General features: G+C 45.2%; 1 protein-coding gene across 1 annotated transcript in view; it reads right to left on the bottom strand.

Moving 5' to 3' along the window:
• Window positions 1-25,511, bottom strand: part of CACNA1I (calcium voltage-gated channel subunit alpha1 I) — a 151,521-nt gene that overhangs the window by 14,422 nt on the left and 111,588 nt on the right. The window contains exons 10-28 of the mRNA XM_026038292.1: window positions 18,635-18,786; window positions 17,832-18,017; window positions 17,039-17,156; window positions 16,419-16,574; window positions 15,881-15,971; window positions 13,692-13,894; window positions 12,107-12,523; window positions 11,395-11,495; window positions 10,253-10,376; window positions 9,385-9,453; window positions 8,205-8,389; window positions 7,737-7,863; window positions 6,441-6,566; window positions 5,866-5,955; window positions 5,106-5,298; window positions 3,708-3,859; window positions 2,029-2,138; window positions 1,261-1,394; window positions 571-641 (exon numbers count right to left, since the gene is read on the bottom strand). Coding sequence (XP_025894077.1) covers window positions 571-641; window positions 1,261-1,394; window positions 2,029-2,138; window positions 3,708-3,859; window positions 5,106-5,298; window positions 5,866-5,955; window positions 6,441-6,566; window positions 7,737-7,863; window positions 8,205-8,389; window positions 9,385-9,453; window positions 10,253-10,376; window positions 11,395-11,495; window positions 12,107-12,523; window positions 13,692-13,894; window positions 15,881-15,971; window positions 16,419-16,574; window positions 17,039-17,156; window positions 17,832-18,017; window positions 18,635-18,786 — 2,805 coding nt within the window. The remainder of the gene's footprint in view (window positions 1-570; window positions 642-1,260; window positions 1,395-2,028; window positions 2,139-3,707; window positions 3,860-5,105; window positions 5,299-5,865; window positions 5,956-6,440; window positions 6,567-7,736; window positions 7,864-8,204; window positions 8,390-9,384; window positions 9,454-10,252; window positions 10,377-11,394; window positions 11,496-12,106; window positions 12,524-13,691; window positions 13,895-15,880; window positions 15,972-16,418; window positions 16,575-17,038; window positions 17,157-17,831; window positions 18,018-18,634; window positions 18,787-25,511) is intronic.

The following is a 25,511-nucleotide window of genomic DNA, read 5'->3' as shown; positions in this document are numbered from 1 at the left end:
CCTTCCTGAACTTATACACATTAATCATATCCCCTCTGAGCCGTCTCTTCTCCAGAGAAAACAGGCCCAGCTCACTCAGCCTCTCTTCATACGAGTCCAACCCTGTTGCTCCAGTAGGGACACCCAGAGCATGGGGCACAGGGCAGCATCCAGGTGGGTTTGGAAGACCTCCAGGAAAGGAAACTCCATAACCTCCCTGGGCAGCCTGTGCCAGGGCTCTGTCACCCTGCTTTCCTCCTGAAATAGCTGCCAGTCACTCTCCCCCTCTTATGGAGAGTAGAGAGAGTAGCTGGTAACTAACAGCAAGCAGTAGGACACTACCTAGACATCACAGAAAGAAACCTGTGCTATCCCGGAACAAGGCATTATTTAATTCACCCACTAGAGAATAAAGATTTGAGGTAAACTGCACCCCAATATTGGCACAATAACCTGTAAATCACTTTCTGGTCCACTTGCCTGCATTATTCAGTAGACACCATCTTTGAGGCTGTATGTGCACCAAGATAAATGACCCTTTGGAAAAAAACAGGTGCAGAAAAGGAGAACCTTTAGGGAAGCTCATCTTACCTGTGGCAGGGCTTGAACAACTGTATCCAACAGTGCTCGCATTCCTGTAGCCATCTTCAGTAGCTTCAGGACTGCCACAACAAGCACAAGATGAATGTCACTCAGACTCAGCTCAGAAGGTCCATCCTTTAGGTGACTAGCACATGAGACAGATGACTGGCTCCTTTTGCCCCAAAAGAACTACATTTTCCCTCTCATTCCACTTGCTCACTACTTTTGACTGCACAACCCCAGTGGTTCCTTTCCCTCTAGTCCATCTATATTCTTAGTATATACTCTTTCGTCCACTCACGCTTACTGGTTTCTTCCACTCTGCTGAGACATATCCTTACCAAGGAACCTCTTTCTCTCAGCAYGTTTCTCCCTCTGCTTCAATGCTTCATGCTTTTTTAGCACCTTCTCTTTCTCCTGCCACTGTCCATGCATGCAGTCTATCATGTCTTTGCCATCATCAGGAAAAGTTTGGTACTCTTCCTAGGCAAGCTTCAAACTGAGTTTGGAGGCTCCTTTCCAAATACTACCAAAATACTTGCCCATAAAATAACAACAGGGAAAATTCAGCTCTCACATCCCACGGCCTCCCCCCAGAGCTAGGGACAGGAGGAGCCCATAACTCTATAGCTAGTGCTCAATGCAGAGTCTCAGCCCAAGTCTGCCTACACCACTGCCTCCAGCCAGCATCTGTCTCACCCCGGGCGATGCGCAGCACCCTCATGATCCGGATGATAGTGGGATTAATGGGTAGAGCAGCATTGATTTCAATCTCTTCCAATGTGATTCCCATGACAGATAGTAGCACAATGGCCAAATCTAGCTGGTTCCACCTTAGAAGAAAAATTAAAGAGAGTAAGGGAAGACAGATTTTTTTTTCACATCCCTAAAAGATAAAGCAAATTGTTTCGACTTTCACCTAAACATTTCTTAATGTATGAATCCACAGTCCTGTTCTGAGTCAGCCCATGTGAACTTTTGTAGGCAATCACAGATACACTATGCACAAACTCCGAACAGTCAGAGGCAAGCCAGACTGATTTGAAAGCATGGAGTTATGTTACTACAATGGGTTGAGGTTTTTTTATGGCCCTACTACCTCAAATCAGCATGGTTATATACGTTCAGTTTTATACATTCAGTTAAATATGTTCAGCTTTTAGTTTGGCACAAAGGCAAAACATAGCAAAACAAAACAAAACATACTGTCTCTAACCCCACCTCCTTGCTGTCTAGCATAGTCAGCAGATGCCAACAAAGAGGCAGTTTCTGCACAACTCTCATTATTGCCTAGGAATGGAGACTCATGTGGGCTATAGCAAGGTCCATGCTGTACAGAAAAGGGAAGTAGTCAGGGCACCCTCTGCTAAGCATCACAYTCCAGCTACGGATCCATCCTCAAAACCCCCACCCCAAATCCAAATCCAGCTGTTCCACACACATGGTTGACACAACCCCTCTGCTCACCTGTCTTTGAAGAATCGCCGCAGGCCAAATGCCACCAACTTCAGCACTGCCTCCAGCACAAAGACTGTGGTGAACAGGTAGTTGCAGTACTTGAGAGCTGTCTCCAAGGACTGCCAGCAGAAAGAGAGGGTGAAAGAAGTGAAGAGAGAGCAACACCAAGTATGTAATCAGGTGGGCTCTCCTAAACATCAGAAATTCATTAGCAGACCGTGAAACTGCCCCAAACTATCTACATCAATGTGGGGGCTATCTTTTATGGACAACCATGGACCCTTTGCCCCATGTTGTTTTCAGAAATGTTCATTGTTCCTTCCTSCTCTACTGCTCAGCACAAAGGGGAGGAGGAAGCTATCCTAAGGAGAATCCACAAAATATCATTAGCTTTCTCCACTGCCCATAGCCTATGTGACTTGGATGCTGTCTACTAATGGCACTGACATAGCTTGGAGTGAAGAAGAAAGGTCATTTCTGCTGGAAAGAAATCCTTTTCTACCTTAAGCGAGGGCTGATATGTGTCATACCTCTCAGCTCTGGATTTCTGGTTCTTCCATGTGTGACCCCTTCTCCACCATCAAGACCTTGCAGGCAGTATTTAGTGGCACTTCTACTGGAGAGGTTCAAAGCTCTTTACCAGGGGCTATTAGTGGAGCCTGACAGCATGCAGGCATGGCTAGACCTGCTTTATAGAGGAAGGAACAGAGGAGTAAGGAAGAGCAGTGCTTGCTCAGGAACAAAAGCCTGGCATGAGGCTGAGACAGATAATGGCCAAGAGTTCCTGAAGAGTAAAACTATGGACACCATCAAGGAGAAGATAAAAGGAGAGCAGACAAGAAAGATGGGCAAGAAACACAGAGGAACTTGGCAGTGGATTTAAATGATGACAGAGATTCAGTTCTTCATCAAAGCCTGAGCTACCTGAACAGCACCTGCTCGGGCACCATAGCTGTCACCTAAATCAAGGGTCTCCTGAGGAGAAAACTGACATGCCACTGAACAGATATCCATTTGTCTACATAAAGAGGCAGAAATCCCTTTCTATATATGCAGTACACGTTCTTTCCATCAGAGGCTTTCAGAGGTCTGTGAGCAACTGAGAGATACCTGCTCTTCCCTAAGGTAAATATTACACTTCTGCACAGTAAAGAGCCTAGAATGCTGAATTACTCCCTGCAGATGAGAGAGGATTGCTTCAGAGCTTGCTCCTACCTCTTCTTTTGTGGAAGAAATTTGGTTGGATAGAGAGATTCCACTTCATGGCACACAAAGAGCCACTCTAGTCCTCACAAGTCAGGACATGCATGAGAAAAGGACTGATATTTGGAATTCTGATTTCAAAACTCAGAAACTGAAGACTGAAACTCCTGGGGCACTGTGCTACTTCCACTACTTTCTCTGCATACCTACCTAATAATAAAAGGCTCATGAGCCTAATTCCACAAAGCTTTCCATGGGCCTAAATCTTGTTTAGATGCCTAATTATTTATGGTTTCAATGGATAATAGGTGCTTGAGCAGGGACTACTTTTCTGGATGCATACTAAATTCCTTCTTGCAACACTTTCACAGTATTTTTCAGACACTCACCTCTCCTACCAATACTGGTGAACAGTGATCATCAGAAAGCTGTAGCAAAATAACATAATTACTAGAGGTAGGGTTTATCTCCATGATCTCACTCACCACAGGTTGGTTGTAGTGCTCCAAGGACATGGTGACCACGTTGAGGCAGATGATGAAAGTGATGAAGATGTCCAGATAGTGGCTCGTGCAGACTGAATGGATAAGGAGGCGTATGGGGCAGTAGGTAGCATAGTACGGCAAACGTTGTGCCTCTTCAGTGGAAAGAGGGAGAGGGGAACAGTTAGGAGGAAATTGGAAGAAAGAGAGAGAGATGGGTAAGAAACATCAATCAGGGAGCAGGCATTGAAGTAGGGATAGTTATTGAAACAAAAACAGGTCAAGGAGGGAGAAAGAGAGAAAGAGAGAAAGAGAGAAAGAGAGAAAGAGAGAGAGAGAGACAGAGAGAGAGAGAGAGAGAGAGAGAGAGAAAGAAAGAAAGAAAGAAAGAAAGAAAGAAAGAAAGAAAGAAAGAAAGAAAGAAAGAAAGAAAGAAAGAAAGAAAGAAAGAAAGAAAGAAAGAAAGAAAARAGATAGACATAGAAAGGAAAAAATAAAATATCATTAAAAAGAGGAAAGTAGAAATGGGGAGAAAAATAAGTAGAAAAAAAATGGAAGGAGTCATAGATAGAAAATCTGTTAGTCTATGTTTGTTGGAGTGGTGCTAAATCAGCCTTTCATGCCTCCACAAATTAAGATCACAAATGATAAAAGGGAGCAGATGGTTCCAGGAGAGACCCCAGGGTGTCACAGGAGAGAGGAAAAACTGGAGCAGAGGAAGGGAAAGCATGCCCACAGGCTGTGAATGGAAGAAAACCATCAGTCTGGGGTAGTAGTGATGATTTCCAGGGGTGAGTGTGCCTTTGCGATTTTTTCCTATGAAAACACAGAAAGGACAGAGACACCAGGGAAAGGGCTTGCTTCCCACCAGAGGTCTGGGACATCAAGGAGTGATAGTACAAAACTGACGGAAAGAGCTAAAAACAAATGGAAGTTTTTTTTTTCCAGTCTTCCCTGCTTTTWGATTTTGGATTAAACACAAGGGACAGACTGTCCAAGTCTTCTCCCAAACACCAGCTGGAGTACTGGATGCCCAGGCAGGTTTGTACAAACCCTGGAGAAGTACTGATACATGCAAGGTCTGTGTTGATGGTACATGTGTGCACATACATTCATGTATTTTTGGCACATGTTATTTCCCAAGCGACAGGGTGTTAAAGCCCAAGAGGCTTCCCTGGTGCCCCAGCTTCCCATCAGACCTCTTCAGCCAACCTCCCTTCCCCAAATCACCCTGRTGTAGTGCACAGCAATGCAGCAGCGGTGCAGGGAGGGAGGCTGAAAGCACAGGCACAAGCGATGAATTTCAGGAACCAGTCCGCCAGGAAAGAAAAAGAAGAGGAGAAGGTTTTTCTCAGAAAACCTTGGCCTACGAACCGACCAAACACTTAGGCTGTGCCTTACTCCTTCGCTTCTTCTCCAGGCGCCGCAGGCGCTTCTCCTCCCGCCGCCGTGCCTCCTCGGCCTCCTGGTGTTGCCGRCACTTGTGGAAGTTCTCCACCACCACCCCCACGAACATGTTGAGCACAAAGAAGCTGACAATGAGGAGGAAGGATATGAAGTAGAGGAGCATCCACGGGTTGTTGTTGATCACTGGCTGGAAGATGGGGGAGAAGAGAGACGCTGCGGTCGATGRACTGGCAGTATAGAAATGAAGGGGCTGAAACCACCATGGTGACTGGCTGCTGGAGAGGTGGGCAGGGTTATGGAAACAAGGGCATGAATGGCTCCTATAACATTTACCTGAACCCACAAGGTTCAAGCCTATGGTGCTGCACGAACACTGAAGGGTAGCCCGCAGCTGAACAGTCCTTGTTCACAGAGTAATAGAGCAACCACCTACGGGCCTGGAGGAAGCCAGCACACCCACAAAGACACACGATACTTTTGCTAAGGCTTTACAAAGAGATGGGACCTGCCCTGTGACACAAATTGAATAAAGGGTGTGAGAATTACTGCAGTCATCCACCAGTAAGCCACAGCTGCAGTTCCCTGCATGGACACGGCCTAACCCTGACCACTGAAACTGGGTGAGTGAAGGATTCAGAACAACCTTAAAAGGAACACTAAAAGAAGAACCCTTGTCAGAAAAAAAGTGTCTGAAGCAGTATGTTACAGCACTAGCCTTAAGTCAAGAATGTCCTTTGTAAGGAAATCTTTGTACCTGCTGGTCAACAGCCACAGCATCCAGTCCATTATACATAATATTGACCCAGCCATCCTTGGAGGCCAGCACAAACAGGGACATCAGGGCCTGGAACACACAAAGCATATCATATGTACAGGAAGTGTACCTGGCAGGCAGGAAAAAAAACAGTGTTTTACATTCTAGCACACAGTGTTGAAATTCTCTTCCTGCCTGTGTCTCTGCACATGTCAAAACCCACTCCCTCTACTGTGAAAGGAGAGCGAGGGAGGGACAGGAAGCCAAGTGCAGCCTGACCCACCACAGCAGAAAGGTCTTGAAGAACATCTGTTTCTTGGCAGGAAGAAAAACAACCTCTCTGCTGCCATCCCTTTTCCTCCCCCTTGTAACCTGCAAGTTTCATCCTAATATCAGCTCACTAGTGGCAGACACTCTGCACTCTGCACTGATACCCAGCTACCATAACCCCTTTCCYTGGCCTGGAGACCAGTCTTTCTCAGACACTGCATCTGCTCCTGATATACAGGATATATAGAGAAGGCAACAAGCCTTGACCTGGACTCACACTGTGAGAGGGCTATGGACATACTCACCTGCCCCAGGTTGTCAAAGTTGTACTTGTGGTGCACCCACTTGTAGTTGGCAGCCACACAATCAGATCTGTTGGTGATGTTCCTGATGTCGACCCCCAGGCAGTGGTAAAACTTCCCCTTGAAAAGCTGCAGGAGGAGCAACTCCGTTAGCCCATTTCCCCTCTGGCTACATCCCCTCTCATAGGGGCACTGAGCAACAAAAGGCTCCTCTGAGACAACTAGTGAAGTGCAGAGCTCCTTCGGCTGCAAGCCGGGTGGGAGGGGACAGATAACGTGGACCACCAGCACATCACATAACAGACTCCCTTGACAGACTCCCATGTCATGCATTGCTAAGGACCCAGGGCCAACCTGCTAAACTCACATCTGGATTTTCAACCTCTTTCACTGACCCAGGCCAGTAGTGACTGTAAGTTCTCACCATCTGCAAGCCACTAGGGCAGACTTTTGGAGCCCAACTAGAGCCAGTGGCCCAAAGGGGAAAAAAAAATCTTCTATTCAGTCCCTTGAGCCATGCAGTTTCCCCTTCTGCTTCCCAATTATCAAGTAAGCTGAAGGAAAAAAAAAAAAGACCTCATCTGAGGGTAAAGAAAGAAAAATAAACATCCCCTCCTTCTCTTTTTTTTTTTTTTTTTGTAAAACTGTACTGATGTGATTCTTCTGCCCAAGGCGCCTTTCCCCATATGGAACATACTGGATTGTGCATTTGTACAGACTCATCAGAACAGACTAAGTATAGCGCATTCTCTGAGCTCGAAGTAACACCCACGCCTGTGCTCCTCTGCAACGCAACAGCCGAAAATAAAAAGGATTAAATAAAAAAATAAAAGAAGGTTGAAAGAAGGTTGTGGGTGGATTTAGGGTTCAGAGAGAGGGGGGGAGAAACAACTGGCTGCAGGCCTGGATCAGGCAAGCAGGCTCTGAGCTGTTTGTCTTTCCAGAACTGCATAGATGTGTCCCTGCAACATCAGTCCTGGCCCCTCCCTATAGCACCGATCCAAACCCTGCCCTCCTGCTAGCCGTGAACATTAACTCCCGTCTCACACATCCACACATCCATCTCACACTCGTGCTTGCTGAGTGCTCAGCTGCCATTGCCAGTGGCTGTGGGGACATTCTGGTGGGTGAGAGAAGAGCTCAGGGAGGTGGTGGAAGTGCTGAAAGCTTCCTGGCTTGCTGTCCCCCCTGCTCTGCTCAGTTCCCTGTGCCTGTTTCAGTCTTTGCAGATGCAGATTCCCCAACACAGGGGTAGTGGTGGGACAGGGAAGGCAGGTTGCCCAATCACAACAAACCTACCTGGACACCTAGGATGCCAAATATGATGAAGAAAGCACAGCAGATGAGGACAATGTTTCCTATGGGCTTCAAGGATGAAATGAGTGTCTCCACCACCAGCTTCAGGCCAGGGGCTCGGCTGATAACTCTGGAAGGGAAGGAAGGCGATAGAGGGATAGGGAAGCGATGTTTGCCATGAGGCCCCATTTTTCCCTGTGCAAAGATTCGTCAGTGGGAAACAATTCACGGGGCCAAAAAGCCTCTTGCATTCCCATAGTAAACAAGGTACCTCCAAGGAGAAAGCCAAACCGCTAAGAGAAACCTCTCTGTGACAAGCACACTTTGCTACCTATGAGCTGCCAGATGCATGCAGGGCCCCAGCCTGTTGCTCCAAGCACAGTGTGGGGCACTGATTTTGGGACCTCTCCTGAGGACACAGCAGGAAGGCAAGAGGGGCACGCAGCAAGGCAAGCGTAGTGGGGCTCTGACCGGAGTGGACGCAAGGTGCGTAACAGTCGGAGGACCCGCAGCACCCCCAGGATTTTGGCACCGCCAGCAGAGGCCACTGAGACCACAATGTCAATGAGAGACACGAAGACCAAGAAGCCATCCAGGACGTTCCAGCTGCTGCGGAGATAAGCCTGATCCCCAAAATACAGGCCTAGAGAGACCACCTGCAAGAGAGGGTAGAGGACCAGGGGTTAAATGGCTCCACTCCACGTTTCCTTGTAGAGTCGCAGACAGAGCAGGAGGATGGAAAACAGTTATTAACTCTGCCCAACACTTCCTGAGGACTCATTTTGCACACTTCAATAAATCTCATTGCCTCTTTCTCATTTTCTGAAAGACTGTGAAGGAAAATGTCTTTGGGGAAAGCAGTGGCACGTAACTAGAGAAATAACAAGGCCATGCTCTGGAGTGGCATTTCAGCAGAATTTCCATGGAGTTTTCTCACCTCTTGTCTTCCTCTCTAAGCAATAGGACGCCAGAGAGAATATTACAGGGCAGGTTCCTGTTCCCTACTACAGGGATGCCATTTCACAGAGACCTGGGCTAACTCTCCCAGACGAGAGATMACCCTTTTCCTTGAAGGTAAAATTTGGCACTGACATCTGTACTCTGACTCCTAAAACAGTAGTTTGATTTTCAGCAGCACTAATGACAGCACTGCTCTGAAAATCACACCCCTTTGTAGATATGAATTTTAGGATGTTTACCTTAAGGTGCCCAATTTTGGAACTCTCTTTACTCAGTTTTGTGGCACTTTCTTCGTCACAAAAGGGGAACAGCATGATTTGCCCACTGTTGTAAAGTACTTTGAAATCTATTGAATAATTATCTCAAGTAAGAGTATTTTATTAATATTGTTGTTGCTATAGACTTTGCTCTTACTCTGAAAGGAAAGAAATGGTCATTTGAAATTATTACAAAATCCGTATCTGGAGGCCAGCTATTCCTCCCAGAAACCAAGATCTCTGTGTATAAAAGTTCCTCTTATGCAAGACTAGAAGGGACTGAACCCCAAGCAGTATCTACCCTTATCAAGGCATGGTGCATGACTGGTCCATTGAAAAGCTAGCGAGATTCTGGAGAGGTGCTGAGCTGACATAAACCATGTTGCTCTTGTCATATGCAGAAAGGGCTCAGCAGTCCATCTCCAGTAACTTACCTTTAGTGTCATCTCAGCTACGAAAATTGCTGTGAAAATGTAGTTGGACACAGTAAGAAAGATTCTCTCCTACAAACAAACAAAAAACAAAAAAGAGAGAGAAAGGCCCTAAATATATCTCAACTTCTTCCTATTGTTCTGTGAGACCCCTTCTATGAACTTGGTATCTCTAGCTTTCCTGTGAAGGGTCTGAAAGTTGGGGGAATAAGAGCACTGCTCCCTAGAAAAGGTCAGTGTTGGCAGCATTCAACTTTTAACATCTTGACTCTGTCCTGTATCCAGACAGAATCCCACACAGCTCTGCCACCCCAGTGGGTGGGATGTGCAGTGCTTCCTCCAAGTCAGCGCTGCTTAGCCCCGATGAGCTGCACCACCCCAAAGTGCTCCTGAGCACTGACCACTGTGCTGTGCACAGTATATTCTGTGGGACAGCTAAGGCAGAGATGCAGAAAAGGTCATTTCACTTTGTCAGCCTGAGCCATCACTAAGTTCAGCTCAAAAGTACCATAAATGAATGCTGACATACCATTCCCACAGAGGCTTCGCTACATATGGACGTTACTTCTTTATTATAGTTTCCAGCCCCTGCCCCTTTGACAAGCCATCTCTTACCAAGGGTAGCCTGTGAGACTCCCTCACCTTCTAATAGAGGGCACTCAGATTAATCTACTATAAATAAGGCTTGCATTATTATTAGACACTTCAACAGAAGCATGTATGACGTGAATTACTAATATATGGGCATTGGAATAGGTGAGTGAGAGTTAGTGTTTAATGCCAAGGTTTGTCCAGAGGCTTTACCAGTGCCAGGAGCTTACGAGCCTCTGCCAGAGGTCATGCTAAAAAGCAGGTAGGAGGGAATTCTCACCGTGCTTCTGTGTTCAATCTGTGGTCTCTCCAGGGCAATGGTGATGCAGTTCAGGAAGATGAAGGCCAGCACAACATAATCAAAGAGCTTGTGAGCAATGATTGTTTGGCAGAGGAGACGAAACCTGCAAGAGAAATCCAAGCAGGCACATGTGCCTTGGGCAGAGTTATATTAGGAGCTAGGATAGAATAGAGCATTCTAGCCAAAACTGAGCTCTAATTAGAGCCATAGCAGCTTTCCTGTCACATATACTGATGTCCCCTGTCCTGGCAATATCACAGAGCAACCCATGGTAACACCACAAGTCTGCAGCAGAGCAAGGAATCGARCCTCTTTCTATCTCCCCAGTGCTAGAGTTGTCTCTTACCCACTACATCACTCTTGCCCTGTAGAAGAGAGGCTAAGTCAACCTCCCAAACTCAGAGCTGCCTCACATTTTGTATTTCATTACAGCAACCGCCCATGTGCTGAAAGCTGAGGAAATGCAGGGAATGGTCATGGGGAACAGACCTCTGGCTGCTCTGAAAGACACTTTTTCCCTTACACAAGTATCATATGGAGCTATAATGAAACCCCATTCTTTTCAAGAGGTGATACACACGTGTGTGGATGCTGTCAGATAAGGTATATGGGCATTTTCTTCTTACGGGAAGACCACCTCATCAGGAAGAATTTSTCCTAAAATATTTTTCTAGACACAAAGAATACTAACTTTGCCCTAAAAGACAGAATATGGCTGCGGATAAACTGGCAGAGAAATGGAGAGATTGTTCTTGTACCTGGGGAGGTAATATCAGTGTTATGGAGGCATTAATAATGCATTCCTTTTTCTTTTTTAGTTAATGTCAGTATTCCCTGTCTTGCTTTGCTATAAATATTTATGATTACAGAAAAGACAAATGGAATGCTCCTAAGAGACAAAAAAACACAATAGCCATTTAGGGTTCTCTTCTTCTTTTTCGTCTTTAAACTAGGGAAGAGAAATGTTGTTTGTCTGTGGAGGTGGAGATGGAGGAGACAAAAAGTATTTCTAACTGATAAGCTTTAAGTTGTAACCTAACATCCAACTTATAGGATGTGGCTGCTGCTACAACAAAATCTGTCTTATCTTCTCAACCACTGTTAGTAAAAACAGCACAAACCTGTTCTGTGGAGAGAAGAGATATATGGACCAGTCCTCTCGTAACTCACACCAGTCTGGCTTGTAAACTTCCATCATCTTCCGGATACGAAAACACAAGCTCTGGAGGGATGCAGCAGAAGTTACTGTTGCTGGTTACCTGCCCACTTGCCTGACATAGACACTCTTCCTTTCTCATCAGATCCTGAAACATCACTACCTGGAGTTTCCCACACACACCACTTTCACAGGGCTGCGTTTCATCCACCCGTGAGTGAGGAAATGGACTTAAGGAGCACAAAGCCACTAATAAGGATCTGCTATACTCAGGTCTACTTAATTCTCAGCATCTGATTTCATCCTAAAACTGCGTAGAAATGAAACTGCTGGTGGCCTTTCTCATGCAGGATGTTCTCCGTGATCTCTTCTTAGGGTCTTGAAGTGGCTCTGTTACACTTGTATGGAATTTCCTAGATACCTCAGCTAGACAAGAGGCAGACATCTCAGCACAGGAGGCCCAGGAGAGGATGGCCTTCTGTAGGCACTTGGGCTCTGAGGATTTTTAATTTCACAGGATGTATTTCTGTCCAAATCTCTACTGACACTCCAGCTATGCTTAAAGCATCTTTTGCAGGCTCTCATCCATTTGGCAAGGAAACCTAACCTTAAGGATGGAGTAGGAGTTTCCCACAGCACCGAAGCATAACCTTAGATTCCTTGTACCAAATACTCACATAATCTATCTCCTCATCATCCTCTCCCCGCTCCTTGCGGTTGTTCATCTTCGGGAAGATCTCCTTTGCAATGTTGGGCATTTTACCATTACAGTCCTGGTGCTCGCTGGACCCTGATGCTGCCCCTAGCTTACGGGTCACTCTGTAGCCAGATGGGACTGACGCCAACTCCACCAGGTCACAGGAGCCCTTGTTGTCCAAAGAGAGCGTTCGGCGGTGATGAGACATCCTTCCAGTTGCATCTCGCTCCCCCTCTGCTGCCCTGTGTCTCTCCCCAGAGAGGAGAGATTCGTGCTCAGCAGAGGGAGGTTTGTGTTTCAGGCTGTGTCCCCGAGCCAGGCTGTTCCAGCTGGAGCGGCGGCTCCCCCAGGCCCCACTGCGGCCCCAYGCACCATAGTGGGAACTGCGGGAGCTCGACTGTAAGAGAGTGGGACAGCAACTCAGTGACTATGGGCATAGGGAGGGTAGATACTGTTGTATTTCAGACCACAGACTTGTCCCTAGGCCCCTAAGCCAGGAGATTGCCTGTTTTGGCCCTCAAGGAAGTTGCATGGTGGGAATATAGCAGTCATCCCTGTAGATCTGATAACAGATTGATAACAAGTTAGTAATAGTGTTGGCTGTGATTACTTTACAGCACCATCTGTGTGCGAGGCACTTACAGGGGAAGTATATAATAAAGCCAAAGGGCAGGTGTCTGATGTTGTCACTTACATGAGCACACAGCAGGAATAAAGCTTTCCAAAAATCTGATTGGCAGCACTTTATACTGCCCCGGGGTAAAGGATAAMACAAAGTACAGGGAGATGGATAATCTAAAACACCATCTTCAAGTAGCTTTTGTAAACAGAAGAAATGAGAAAAACGAGCTTGTTGGTTACAGTCTACTTCCACCACATCAGCAACTTGTCACATAGCACATGGCTGTCAGCTCTGGCTATTTAGGAAAAAACAGGGGTATGAATCCTTCTAGCACCAGTGTACCCACACAAGGCTGTGTGTATCAGTGGGGAAATGGTCTAGAGGTTGAYATAACAAAATGGACAGGACTGAGGTGTTGGACAAATAGCCTGCAGTGTCTGGGGAAGTGCTAAGGGGCAACAGGGCCTGCTATGGGAGACTCCAAATTAAAGTTTTTCTCTTCCTCTGAACAAAAACTTTCAGAAATCCCATGTGTTGTGAGACTTGGCAATGCTTGCATCATCCAGATTCTTGTGTTCTCAGCTTGCTCTGAGGATCACCTGGGAGTAGGAYGCCATTGTATTTGTCCTGTGCTCTAGGCAAACTGGGCAAGGATAAAAGGACAGATGTTTCACTCTAAGACAACTACTCTGTTTGCTTGCTATCCTCCCTCTCCAACCAGAAAAATAGAAAAGAACTGAATCCTACACTCAGCAGAATATAGATCGATAATCTGGGAATATAGGTCAATCATTCGGACTGACTTGGCTTCCTAAGGAGAGGCTATGCACTTGTTGTGTTAGGATGTCTGCAGCAGTCATGCAAACTTCCATTGCAACCCCCTTGGGGTTGTAGAGTCCATGAACTTTGAAAGAATGATGCCATTTGCTGTTCATTCACTCACCAAGGACCGCTGGTCATAGGTCATTCTCCCCAAGGACATCACACTACTCTTCCTGGAGCCAACAGCAACAAGGATCTGGTCTGGCTGCAAGGAGTTGCGCGAGGCATTAGTGACTCCCCCAGAAGCCACCGGTGGGTTGGAAGAGGGCAAGGATGGGTCCAAGTGTCCATTTGGTGTCACAGGAATTGCACAGAGCTTGGGATCTAAGTGGAAAGATGCAGAGAGAAGAAGAAAGAGGAAAGAAAGCTGCTTTCCCACCATTCAGCAACGGTTTCAATGTCTAGGCTGCTAAGCAATGCTAAAATTCAACGTTGCTTCTGTCAAATCTAAGGGATGACAGCAAAAGTGGTCAGAACTTTTYTTTGGTAAAGATTTTGTGGTATTCCTCTCCAAGTCCCAAACTGATGGCAGCTCCCCTTGGGGCCAGAAGGACAATCAAAGCGCCAGTCACACAGACAGGCAGAGCAAGGGGCCAAACCCTGGCAGCAAGGGGAAGAAAGTGTGCTTCTACGTGCCAAGAGTAAGGGGTGGACATCTGCTTCTTCACATCTCAACAAATATTATCGACTGTCACATAGCTGCTCACTATTTAAAGCAGTTAAGTTGAGACACTGAGGAAGAGACAAAGATGTGGGGATACCAGCAGCCATCMATGCTTTAGGCTGTCCTTAAAATTCCTGCAATCCTGTTCTTCATGCCAGTCAGTTCTACTACACTGGGACACTTAAAAATSACTTAATACTGACCTTTAAGATCCAGACCAAGTACGTTAAGTGCTGTGGAAGAACATGAGCATTTGTCAATATGAATGGAGAAAATGGGGCACTCTCTTTTAAAGTSTGACAGGACTGGAGCAAGCATTTCTGTTTGCCCTAGTGTATCCYAAAGATTATATATTCTGCATGGCAAGTTTTTCACTTGAAATCAGGGCCCTATCTGTACCCATAGGCTCTGTTACATCTCCCCCATTCTCTTTCCTAGGTGTATGGCTGACTGCATTCAAGGTCAGCTCTGATACTGTGCAGCCATCTCACCTTGGATTAGACTGCTGTGACAACAACTAGGTTGTGAGAAAGAGCTATAACAAGCCATGCCTGGAGCCACTCCTCGCCTTGGGAGCTGCATTTAAGCTCAGGCCCATGTTGTTGGTCTTTGCAGGGCTATGCTTCAAGTATGCTTGTACCCAGCCTGGTACTTTGCTGATCTTGATTTTGCCTTGCTGACTTGACTTCTAGTCCTGACCTCAGATGTGCCTCAACACCATGGACTTGCCTGGCAAACACTGAGCTGTTGGTTGACCCTGCTGCCGGTGACAGATCTGCTCTGATTACTTTGTGCAGATGCTGCACCCTTSTTGGTGTGGTCTCTGCCTTGCTTACGTGGCTGTCACCCTAAGCTCCCATCACACTTTCCCCTRTGGAGCAGGCCACCCTTGCTGCTCTGTGGCACCAAGTCTTGCTTGAGATATAATATCGTCTGCAGAAAGACATGAGATCTTCAAGGAAAAACTTCAAATAGTGGAGAACTTACTATGCAATTTGTAGGCAGACTCTTTCAACAGTTTCTTATCCTTTCTTTAAAATATGTGGCTTCTTTTCTTTACATTTTGAAATTGTCTAGCTTCTGCTTCCAACCTTTACAATCACATTATGCTTTTTTTTTTTTCTGCTCAATTAAAGAACTATCTACCATCAGAAATCTCTCCTTATGGTTGGCACTTGCAGTGTGCACGATCGAGTCACTTCTCCAGCATCTCCAAGGTTCATTAATCTCTCACTATGAGGCAGGATTTCCAGATTTGTCTAGGTCATTTTTTATTTATTTTTTTATTCCCTTTTCAAATGTTGGTGCCAGAACTGGACACAAATGATACCTCTGAAGCTGAGCAGAGATAGTATCATTTACTCATTCTTATTTTCTGCTCTTTCAGTTATTCAACAATTGCTTCCCTTAGCTACCACTTTCCTCAGGATGCCAACACAGTTCTGAGTTTCCACAAATGACACCACAAACTGGYATACAGTTCAATGAACATGCAGAAGTTACAAGAAAACTTGCAAAACTGTTTTGCTATGGAAACCKGTAGATTCCACCATGGAGATGGGGTGAATTTTCACAGCAATCTGCATTCACATTTTTCACCAAACAGCAGTGGGAGCTGAGCAAATGAAACTATTTGAACAGTGTACCTGAACCTTCTTGGACATCATGGAGCTGATCCAACTCCTCAACATTTGATGAACTCTGATCTTCATCTGAGTATGACCGGTTGGCATCACCCTAGAACAGACAAATTTAGAAGCTGGGAACTAAAGGGAAAAAAAAAATAAAATGTTTTCTTTCATTGTTGAGTACAATTGTTAAATTCTGCTTGGCATCCAGGCATCAGTAGGGTCACTGGAAGAGTTCTGTCTGACCTGACCTGGAAGGGCTGAGATACTGTGTTCTTGCTTTTGGAATGGAAGACGAGCCATCCTGGGAGACTACAGCCTGATGCAGAGAATGAAAATTGTGAATGCTTTTCTCAGTGGGCTTATTTATTTCCTTGGAAGGATTATCAATGTCCACTTTTTTTTTTTTTTTTTTGGATTAAGCCCAACCTGCAGTTAAGCAGGGAAATGACTGAGATTTGATACTCTGAAAGTTCTCTAGTGTTGCCCTCAAAGTTCCCCATTCTTAATACCTCTCTTCCTTTTCCCCATGGAAGAGGCATCTGTGACAACTCACCTCAGCCTGGAAACCTTCCACCAGGATGGCCACCAGCAGATTGAAGAGAACGTAATTGCCAAATGTCATAAGAGCCACAAAGTAAAGGGATGCCCATGGTGAGGTGGAGGCCATGCCATTATAAAGCACAACATTCCAGTCCTCCTGTGTTAGTATCTGCAACCAGGAACAGAGGCCACATAAACATGAAGAACATGAAGACGATTCCCAGAAAATCACAGTAAAGGAATGAGCATCTTGACCACATCAGGCCTCTTAGCTTCTCCATAACCACCCAGCCACTGCCCAGTGTCACTGTCTGGCTGTTTTGCTGATCTGATAATGTTGGCTGAGCAAGGAGAAACAAGAGTGTACATGGGGGTAAGCATGTGCTGGTGTTAAACACAGGAGTTGCAACTACAGAAGTGACCTTTTCAAACTGCACATCTTCCAGTTGTCTCCTAGGAAGGAAGGAGCTCCTTCACCTGAGATGTATCAGTCACGATACACAATTGTTCTTCTTCCTTTGGTATTATATGCTGGAACTTTTTGTCTAGCCTTTGGCATCACACTGAGAAAAAGCACCTTCTGATCTTGTTCATTTTGTCCTGACCCAACTGGAGAGAGGAAAGTGGGCTCACCTGGAACACAGTGACGATGGCCCACAGCAAAGAGTCAAAATTCTTCCGGTCAGGAACTGTATCTCCTGTGTCGGTCCTGAGACTGAACTTGCATCCAAAAATGTGCATTCCCAGGATACTGTTGGGACAGGAAGAGGAGCCAAGGGTCCAGTTTAAATATCTCTGCCATCACACTGAGCTTGTTGGAGCGATTCTCTTTTCTTTATGACAGGCTAATGTAGTACCAAAGGGGTGAGAGGCAGAACTACACAGACAGACCACTCTAACCTGTCTGTGAAGGGGAAGCTGCATACTGGACCATTATAACTCACCATAAACCTTGCTTCCTGTACATACTGCCTCAGAGTTCACCCTCTAGCAATTCCCTCCAGCTCATCCTTCAGACCTGCTCTCTCTCCAGTGCTCTTGTTTGTTCTTTTTTCTTGACCCCATCTTGCAACCACCATACATGCATGGTGTCCTAAAAGATTTTCCTGGGTGCTTTCTGTTGCCCTCCTGCTGTCATCAGCATCCAAACTGAGCTGGTCCTACAGCCAAGTAATGGTTACCAGAAGGGGATCATGCTCGAGATGCATGTTTGCTGGCAGTATTTCTCCATCCCCTTCAGGCCAAATCTTCATCTGCTGAAAGCAATTTAGGGCAGCAGTGGCCTCAGCCTTTATCCATGCATAAATGTCTCTCACTTCTGCCTAAACCTAAAGCAATGGGTAAGATGAGTCACACACACACATTGAAATTGTCAATGAGCTAGGCAGCACCTCTCGAATTTACTGTGATGCAACTGCCTCCTAACCTGAATATGAAGATGAAGAGCATAAGAAGCATGCAGAAGGTGGCTACGTTGTCCATAGTCTTCATCAGCACCACGAGCTGGCGTCGCAGTGCAGGCATGAAACGCACCAGCTTTAGCACCCGTAGAAGGCGGAAAGTCCTCAGCACAGACAGACCCCCGTCTGACTGGCCAATGATCTCCCAGATGCTATGGCCCAGAAAGAGACACAGAARGTGCAAGGAAGAAAGAAAAAGAAAAGTGAATAAATGGGAGAGAGAGAGGAATAGCATTGCTAATCCAGGTTATTACCTCTACATTGACAGTGCTTATATGAGGCTCAGAGGAAAATCTGCATGAACAAGGTATAATTGGGTATGTATACTTAAAGCTTATACTTATGTGTAGAAGACCGTGTTTCTCCCTTTCAGAACTTAAACATGGCACTGTATTTCAGGAATGAGAARATCATTGCAGCATTAAGTTCCAGCAAAGGAAGTTCCTCTACCAAACTCTAAATCACTGTAGCTTTCTTCACTTCTGAATTTTGACAAATAATTCAAAATTAATGCTTTCTGTGGACTTCCAAAGCAGTTGTAATTACCTCTGTTCTACAGAGGAAGGAATTGAGGGACAGAAACACTATGTGGCTTGCCCACTGTCACCCCTTTTATAGGGGTGCCCACTGTCACCCCAGTGACAGTGACTGTCACTGTCACTCCCTTTTATAGCTGGTAAACCCTTTTGGGAAAAGCACATGGGAATTTCCAAGCTCTTTGGTGCTCTTTTCTATACGTATTTCAGATGACTTGGAGGGCCTTTGTCACCTGATGATGACGATGATACTGTCAAAGATGTTATAGGGGTTGCGGAGGTAATCAAAGAGCCCGAAAGCAGCAAGTTTCAGGATCATCTCCAGGGCAAACATGCTCGTAAAGACAACATTGCTGATCTCCAAGATGTTGGTCAGTTCCTCTGGCTGGAAAGAATACAAAATGAGAGAGTCAGAGCTGAAAGAGCCTTGATGCTATAGGAAAAAAATAYCACTGTTCCCTTAGTACAGGCTCTGCAGCAAGCTATGAAGGACTATGGGTCATGTTAGAGTAGACTCTTTGTACTGTTACTCTGTTCCACCCTTACTACCTTCATCATAGATTGTGTTTCGTTTCTGGTGAATGCTGAACTGTACAGTCTTGCTAGAAATGGTCACGAGCCCCATAGCCATTCAGGCAGCTGAGGGTGACCAAACATATCCCATGCCCTACTCTATTGTCCCCTCACCTGGCTAGCGGCTATTTCACGTTGTACAAAGAACATGAATATTTTTTGACTCCCCCATTTTTTTATTCAAACCTCAAAAACTCATAATCTGTGGTCAGTCACTTACTGCAGTACATTCCTTTCAGGTTTTCACAAATAGCACAATTTGTTGCTGAAATTTTGAAAATATTTGAGTGAGAAGAGAACAGTTCCTCATGTTCTTCTAAACCTCACTCTGCTCTTCTCTGCTCTCCTTTTCCTTCTATTTTTAACCTTCCTTCCTCATTTCCCACAAACCCTTGGTGGAGAACCATTAGTTTCCTCATCTTGCGCTGGCAATCTTTTCTCATACTTCTGTCCTCACAGTGATCTTGATAATTACCCAAGGAAATTACCCAACTGCATGAACAGCACATCAGCAAGGAGGGACACACTGCCAACATATAACAGAAAAGGGCAAGGAGAGCACCAGAGATGGAAAAAAAGAGAGAAACACGCAACGAAAGCAGGAGGAGAAAGGCAGATACAGAGRGTGAAACCCTCCAGAGACTTGACAAGATGACTGTGATACTGAAAAAAACACAAAGCAACCTAACCCTACCCAGGCATTTTCCTTTCTTGGATCCTGGACACATCTTCCACCCGCTGTGATACAGCCTCYTTCAGCAGAGACCAGTGCATTTGTGCATGTGAGGGAAAGTGTTTTAATGACTTCATCAGTGAAACAAGCCTGAGCAAATTGAATTACTCCTCCCTTTGTTTCCCGAATTAATGACTTTTTCTTCACTGTTACCACGTTRGAAACTTCTCTGACAGGGATAGGAAATGGTCTAGACAGTTTGCTCAGGAATGAGGAAACGTCCTCACAGAGGGAGACGAAAGCTTCACTATTGTCTTTGAAGAGAGATGCTGGATCTTGCTGCCCCGTGTTTGAAAATAGGATGTTCTTTCCCCTGGATTGGGGTGGACTGCTTTGTGTAAAGCAGCTCTCCTTCTAGGGACCAGCACTGCACCTGGTCAARCAGCAAGGGCCGAGGACTTTAATGAGGTGAGATGCATGACAAGCAACACATGCGCGAGTATGCCCATGCACCCAGAGACGTGCAGAGCCCGTGGAGACTATCACAGCAATGACAAGGTATAAAAYGTTGCTAAAGCGAAAGAACTTCTCCCTGTACAGGGGGCTACATGCTGGAGCATGGATTGCCCACAGCTTGGACAACCTATGGCCTTCAGATCATGTGAGTTTGCTGGGATGGTTTGCATGACTGCAGAATGCTGCTGGTCATCAAGGTCCCATGTGGCAGCCAGCGTGTGCAGCCTTACCAAGCAATGGGACAGGCATGCAGCTCCAGGGGACTCCCACCAGTCTCCTCAGACCCAATTCTCCTATTTACCTTAAGGCAGGTACACCACACCTCAGACAAGGTTTAACCTACTGTGCCACTGAACCCCATCTCCAATTTCTTCCATTCAGTCTTCAGCATGACCCTGATCCAAGCTCATGGCAGCAGGCAGGAGCACTGTCACTCTCTGGTGATCAATGCCAAACAGCAGGTCAGAGGCCTCACGCTTCTTTTATGTGGGTCTGAGCTAGAAAGGCTACTTTTTTGAGCATCACATAAAATGCATGGAAGCAAGAAAATTGCAACAGCCTGTTGCTAGGTAAAAAAAAAGAGGAGGAGAGACTTCTGGCACAGAAAAAACAGAAAGGTCCTGCATGTCAGAGCCAATATCTATAAATATATGTTTTTTTTTCGGTGAACTCAGTACTAGCATCTACTAGGAAGAGAGGTCAGGGCTCTCCTGCAAAATTGCTGCCCTTCTGAAGGGCAAGAAAGGTCCCTTTGCGCTAGTTGTGCCTGTTACTCATTCAGCTGGTGGAAGGGAAAGCGAAGGATGAGTATGATTCTGGTGTCACCCTTCTGCTGGGGACTTCTTTAACCCCTGCTTTTGGGCTCCCAGGGTCACAGAGTTGGTTTTTCCCTTTTAAGCACCAACAGATTGGAAACTGCTCCTTACATCTGTGACATCCTGTGTCCTTTGCTAATTTCTTGTGCTCCCTGCTGGAGATTTTAATTGAAATAGTTTCTTAAAAATAAAAATAAAAACGGGGAGAAAGCTCAATTTCCACCTGTAATCACATTTGAATAACAAAATGATCCTAACAATGGTGAGGGGGGGGAGCAGGGGAGATAAGAGTGAAGAGAGAGTAGGAACGAGCAAGTGCACACAGGGAGCGAGAGATGAAGATCACTTCAGAGAGAGCCAGGCAGTAATGACACTGGCTCACTGGAACATGAAGCCCAYATGCTAAACAGAGATGCCAGTTTCAGCCTGAATCAAATGATGGTGTCGGAGAGAATGAAGTATGTAAAAAAGTGACCCGCTCTGATGGTGGATTATCCTCTCCACTGTCCATGCATTCACTCTTGTGCTGTCTCTGGGAGCAATTGATGTTTGAAAAGCCACACTTGCATCTCACTTATGGAAAAGGTCACCTGTTCCCCCGGCTCTCCTTCCCTCCCCAACATCTGTTTCTCTAGTTAAGCCTGCACCTGTTAATTTTTTTCTAATGGGCCATCAATCAGCCCCAGCAAAGCACCCTTCCTAGAGAGAGGGTCAGGAAGACTAGGCAGGGGAAGAGAGAGAGACAGAGATAAAGGCAGGGAAAGAAAAATTACAGTCATTGTGGAGGAAAATAGTAAAACGAGCTCACTGAAAGTAGAAGAGGAGGAGAGATTTAAAAGAAATGGCACAGAAGAAAAGAACAAGGTGGGAAAGGAAGAGCAAAAGGAATGAAATAAGAGAAAGGAAATGGAAAGAAAAGCCAGCTGGAGAGGCCCAAGGCAACACACTCACGGACTAAAGGCAGATCCTGCATTGCGGCCGTTTCTGGAGATACAGATAATTAGGCACAGTGAAAGASCCATTAGCCCAGAGCGCTGCCTGGTGTCAGCAGGGTGGCGGGAGGTTTGGGTCCTGCAGGGATGCTGTCATGTCCCATCTTCCTACCATGACCATGAAGTACAGCAGACAGGGCTGATGGCTGGCACACAGCCCATGGATGGGACTCTCTCTGGACTTAATGGTGGAGGAAAGCTAAAAGGGAATAAATGGCTTTCTCCCGCTGTTCACATAAACACACGAGAGTCCCAATACAGCATTATGTGCTAACGCCCAAGGATGAGAGCTGTGCAGGTTCCCACAGATCGTGGCCAGATACACACTGTCAAAATGCTTAGCAGGCWCCTTTCAGGTTACCTGGATCTGTCTAGAAACTCTATTAAATTAAAATGTCCACAAGGAAAGATCTGAACTTGATGCTATTTTGGTCCAAGAAAAAGCAGAGATCACTAGAAGTCTCTCCATACACCATGAAGCCAGGAGACCCTGATTTACCCATCAAACTAGGAAAGAAACTTGAACAAAACTACTGGAGTTGAATACTGAGGTAAGGGATGTGGTTTGAAAGGCAGAGGGATCACAACAGGGAAGGCATGGGGTAGAATTTTGACCGAGTCACTCACTGTGAAGATGGATCTCTTTTGAAACCCATGAAACTAGCTAATTCCAATCCCCATGATACTAAGGCCTTCTTCCCTACCAGTTTTGATTAAATATGAGTGAAGTATGATCCAGGTCTACTTTAGGGCTTGTTCTTTATTCATCACTCCTGCTTAGTGATCAGGAAGCTAGCACTGGGGCAAAAGAGGACAGCTGCACAAGCTTTTACCTCTTTTTCAGTCTCTTACTAGTTAACATGGGAGTTCTTAGAGCATATCAGACCCAAATCCTAATTAGCCCTAATTAGGCTAACTCTAATCTGACAGGAACCAGCAACACATGCACTGTATGAAAGGTTAAGAAAGGGTAGACCACCATAAAGACTGTTTCTCCTAACTAGGGGTAAGTCTGCAACTGTCTAGAAATTGAAGACTATCTGATGTGATCTCTCTAGACCAGAGCTATTGAACTGTACCTGCGCATCACTATCTTTGGGAACAAAAGAAATATTCCATAAGAAGGTCTCTCTGGGCTGTCCATTTTATATACCATTTCAAAGTCACTTGACAATAATCAGAAGAGTCATAGAAATTGGCCAGGGAAAATACCAAGTAGCTCATGCTTCCTCCATTTACCATCCCACAACCAATACAGGAATTTGAGATATTTTGGTTATACTCTAGTTTTATAAGACTTAGCCATGTGGTTTATTCCACTGCCCTGGGGAGGCTGTTCCATCATTTAATAAATGTCAATGTGATGAGCTGGCTTGGACATTTGCTGAATGTTTCTGACAAGCAGCAAATAGTAAAAAGAGAAGCAGTGGCTGTAAAATATGAATTGGTAGATCCAATAAATGATGGAATAAAGAGAAATCACTCAGGCTAAGGTGRTATGAAGATACTGAAGAGCTGGTTCTAGAACTGAAGGTGCTTATGGATACAAACTACTGATATCCTGATTTTCTACAGTGGCCTTAAAAAATAAGGCACTTCTAAGTAGAAGGTAATCCAAAAAAACTGGGGAAACTATTTCAAGTAGGACATWGCTTGAAATGATGACTTTTGGCTTGTGCAATGTCACAGCAGTTTTTGAAGACCTAATATTGAGGGCATCACAATGGTATAATGCACACTGACAGGTTTGAATAAACTTGATATATTTATCAATGATAACTTTTGATAAGCTTAGGGATTAAAGATGACTCAGAGCAGTGCAGTTTGTCCCCAAATGAGTTGATTTCCCGCACAAGAGATGTGCAAGGAGAAAGGAAGTTGTCTTAGCCGTATGTAAAGGACAGCATGAGGGACTTGATAGATGAGCAAAGCAAAGACAAATTCCAACATGATTTGTATGCAAGAGAAGCGTTTTGGTTTGCTAAGGTTAAGATTCCTTGTAGAAAAAAAATTAAACCGCAGTTGCATGAAGGGCTATTTCCCCATTTACATTTTCTGTTTTGCTAGTGATGGGTTCTTTACCCAAAGCTGAGCACTGTTATCGTGGGAGCCAGATCAGCTAAGGCTCTGGATTTGAAGGTGACACTTGCACTTTGACTTCAGATTTAAATTCTCCATCCTTCTGATCCTGAATCTGGTGCCTAGTTCTTGCAGTCTCTCCCATGACACAACCTAATGGCTTGTGGGCACTTTCGTCTGTTGCCCAGCTCATCTGGGTATAGTTTGTGAGCAAGTGGTGCAACACCGAGTTGAAAGATGTGCTGTGAGCAAATCCCAGGACTGGACTGCTCTCTAAATTTGGTCCTTGGCACATCCTTGTACCCAGATGGATAGATCATTTAGTGAGTGACTGGGAAGCTCTCATGCATCAGATAATAAAAGCTTGAGAGGTCTCTATAACCATCCATTCTCAGTTGGGAGAGATTTATCTCCTTCACATGATGAAACAATGGAAGCTATCTCAGTCATAGGATGACATTGCCATCCAAACCATAGATATACGGGGGCAAGTGGTTTTTGCTGGCTATTGTTTTGTGAAGATTATGTTTCTGGGAGGAAAAACAATGGGAAAAGGAGAGAAAGGAAGGCAGAAGGAGGCAAGGAAGCATCAGATTTAAGTGTAATAATATTATGGCATGAGAAAAAAAAAGAAAGAAAGCAAAATAAAGTTTACATGTCTATGTGCTTTTGAGTTAATTGCTGACTGAAAAGGACTTGGAATCCACAGTATGGTCTGAATTTCTTTTTGTTTAAATCTCCCTGTGCCATAGAAACAGAACTTGGTATACACATTGTAAATAAACAGGCTACACCACATTTTTCAGGTACAATCAATTCAATCAACATTTCTTTCTAGTAGAAACAGCCCACAGGGCCAGGGCTTTTGCCTGCTACTTATGGATAAAAGGTGATAGCATAACTTGAAGGATGTTTCATTAATAACCTGCTACTAAAAACCCTGAGGCTGCAAGCAGATCTGACTCTGCTAAGGGTTGTACAAACACAGCAGAGGCTTAAATCTGCACTTACAATAGTCAGAACATGAGAGTGAATTCTCTACCTCCAGCTCAAATATTCCTTTGCTAACCTCCTAATTCACMCTGTCTCCAATAAACCAAAATGAACAATGCCTCTCCCTGCTTGGTGCTCACATCTTTAAAATACTGGTGGGCAGCTTTCATATTGTCTTGGACTTCAGCCCTTAGTCATCTCTCTGTTACGTGATAAATGCATAGCTCTTTTTCATCTATTTTCATGAGTCAACCTCTCCAGCCTCTTCTTCATTCTCCTCTCTTTGGAGCTCCTGCCAGCATTTTTCTTGTACTGGAAGTATATGTAGCAGTGTATATGCAGTCTTTTTGCATTCTGGGGTCAAATTAAGATTTCCTATCCTTGCATCAGAAACTGGTTAGGCTTTAAAAATGGTCTAGTGCATAGGATATAGACCTATGGGGCTTAAAATATGGATTCAGCCACTGTA

The sequence above is a fragment of the Nothoprocta perdicaria genome, unplaced genomic scaffold, assembly GCF_003342845.1.
Source record: "Nothoprocta perdicaria isolate Ctin4 unplaced genomic scaffold, notPer1 scaffold_206, whole genome shotgun sequence".
In the NCBI taxonomy this organism is placed as follows: Eukaryota; Metazoa; Chordata; class Aves; order Tinamiformes; family Tinamidae; genus Nothoprocta; species Nothoprocta perdicaria.
Note: the sequence above shows the minus strand (reverse complement) of the source record. Positions and strands in the feature narration are given on the sequence as shown.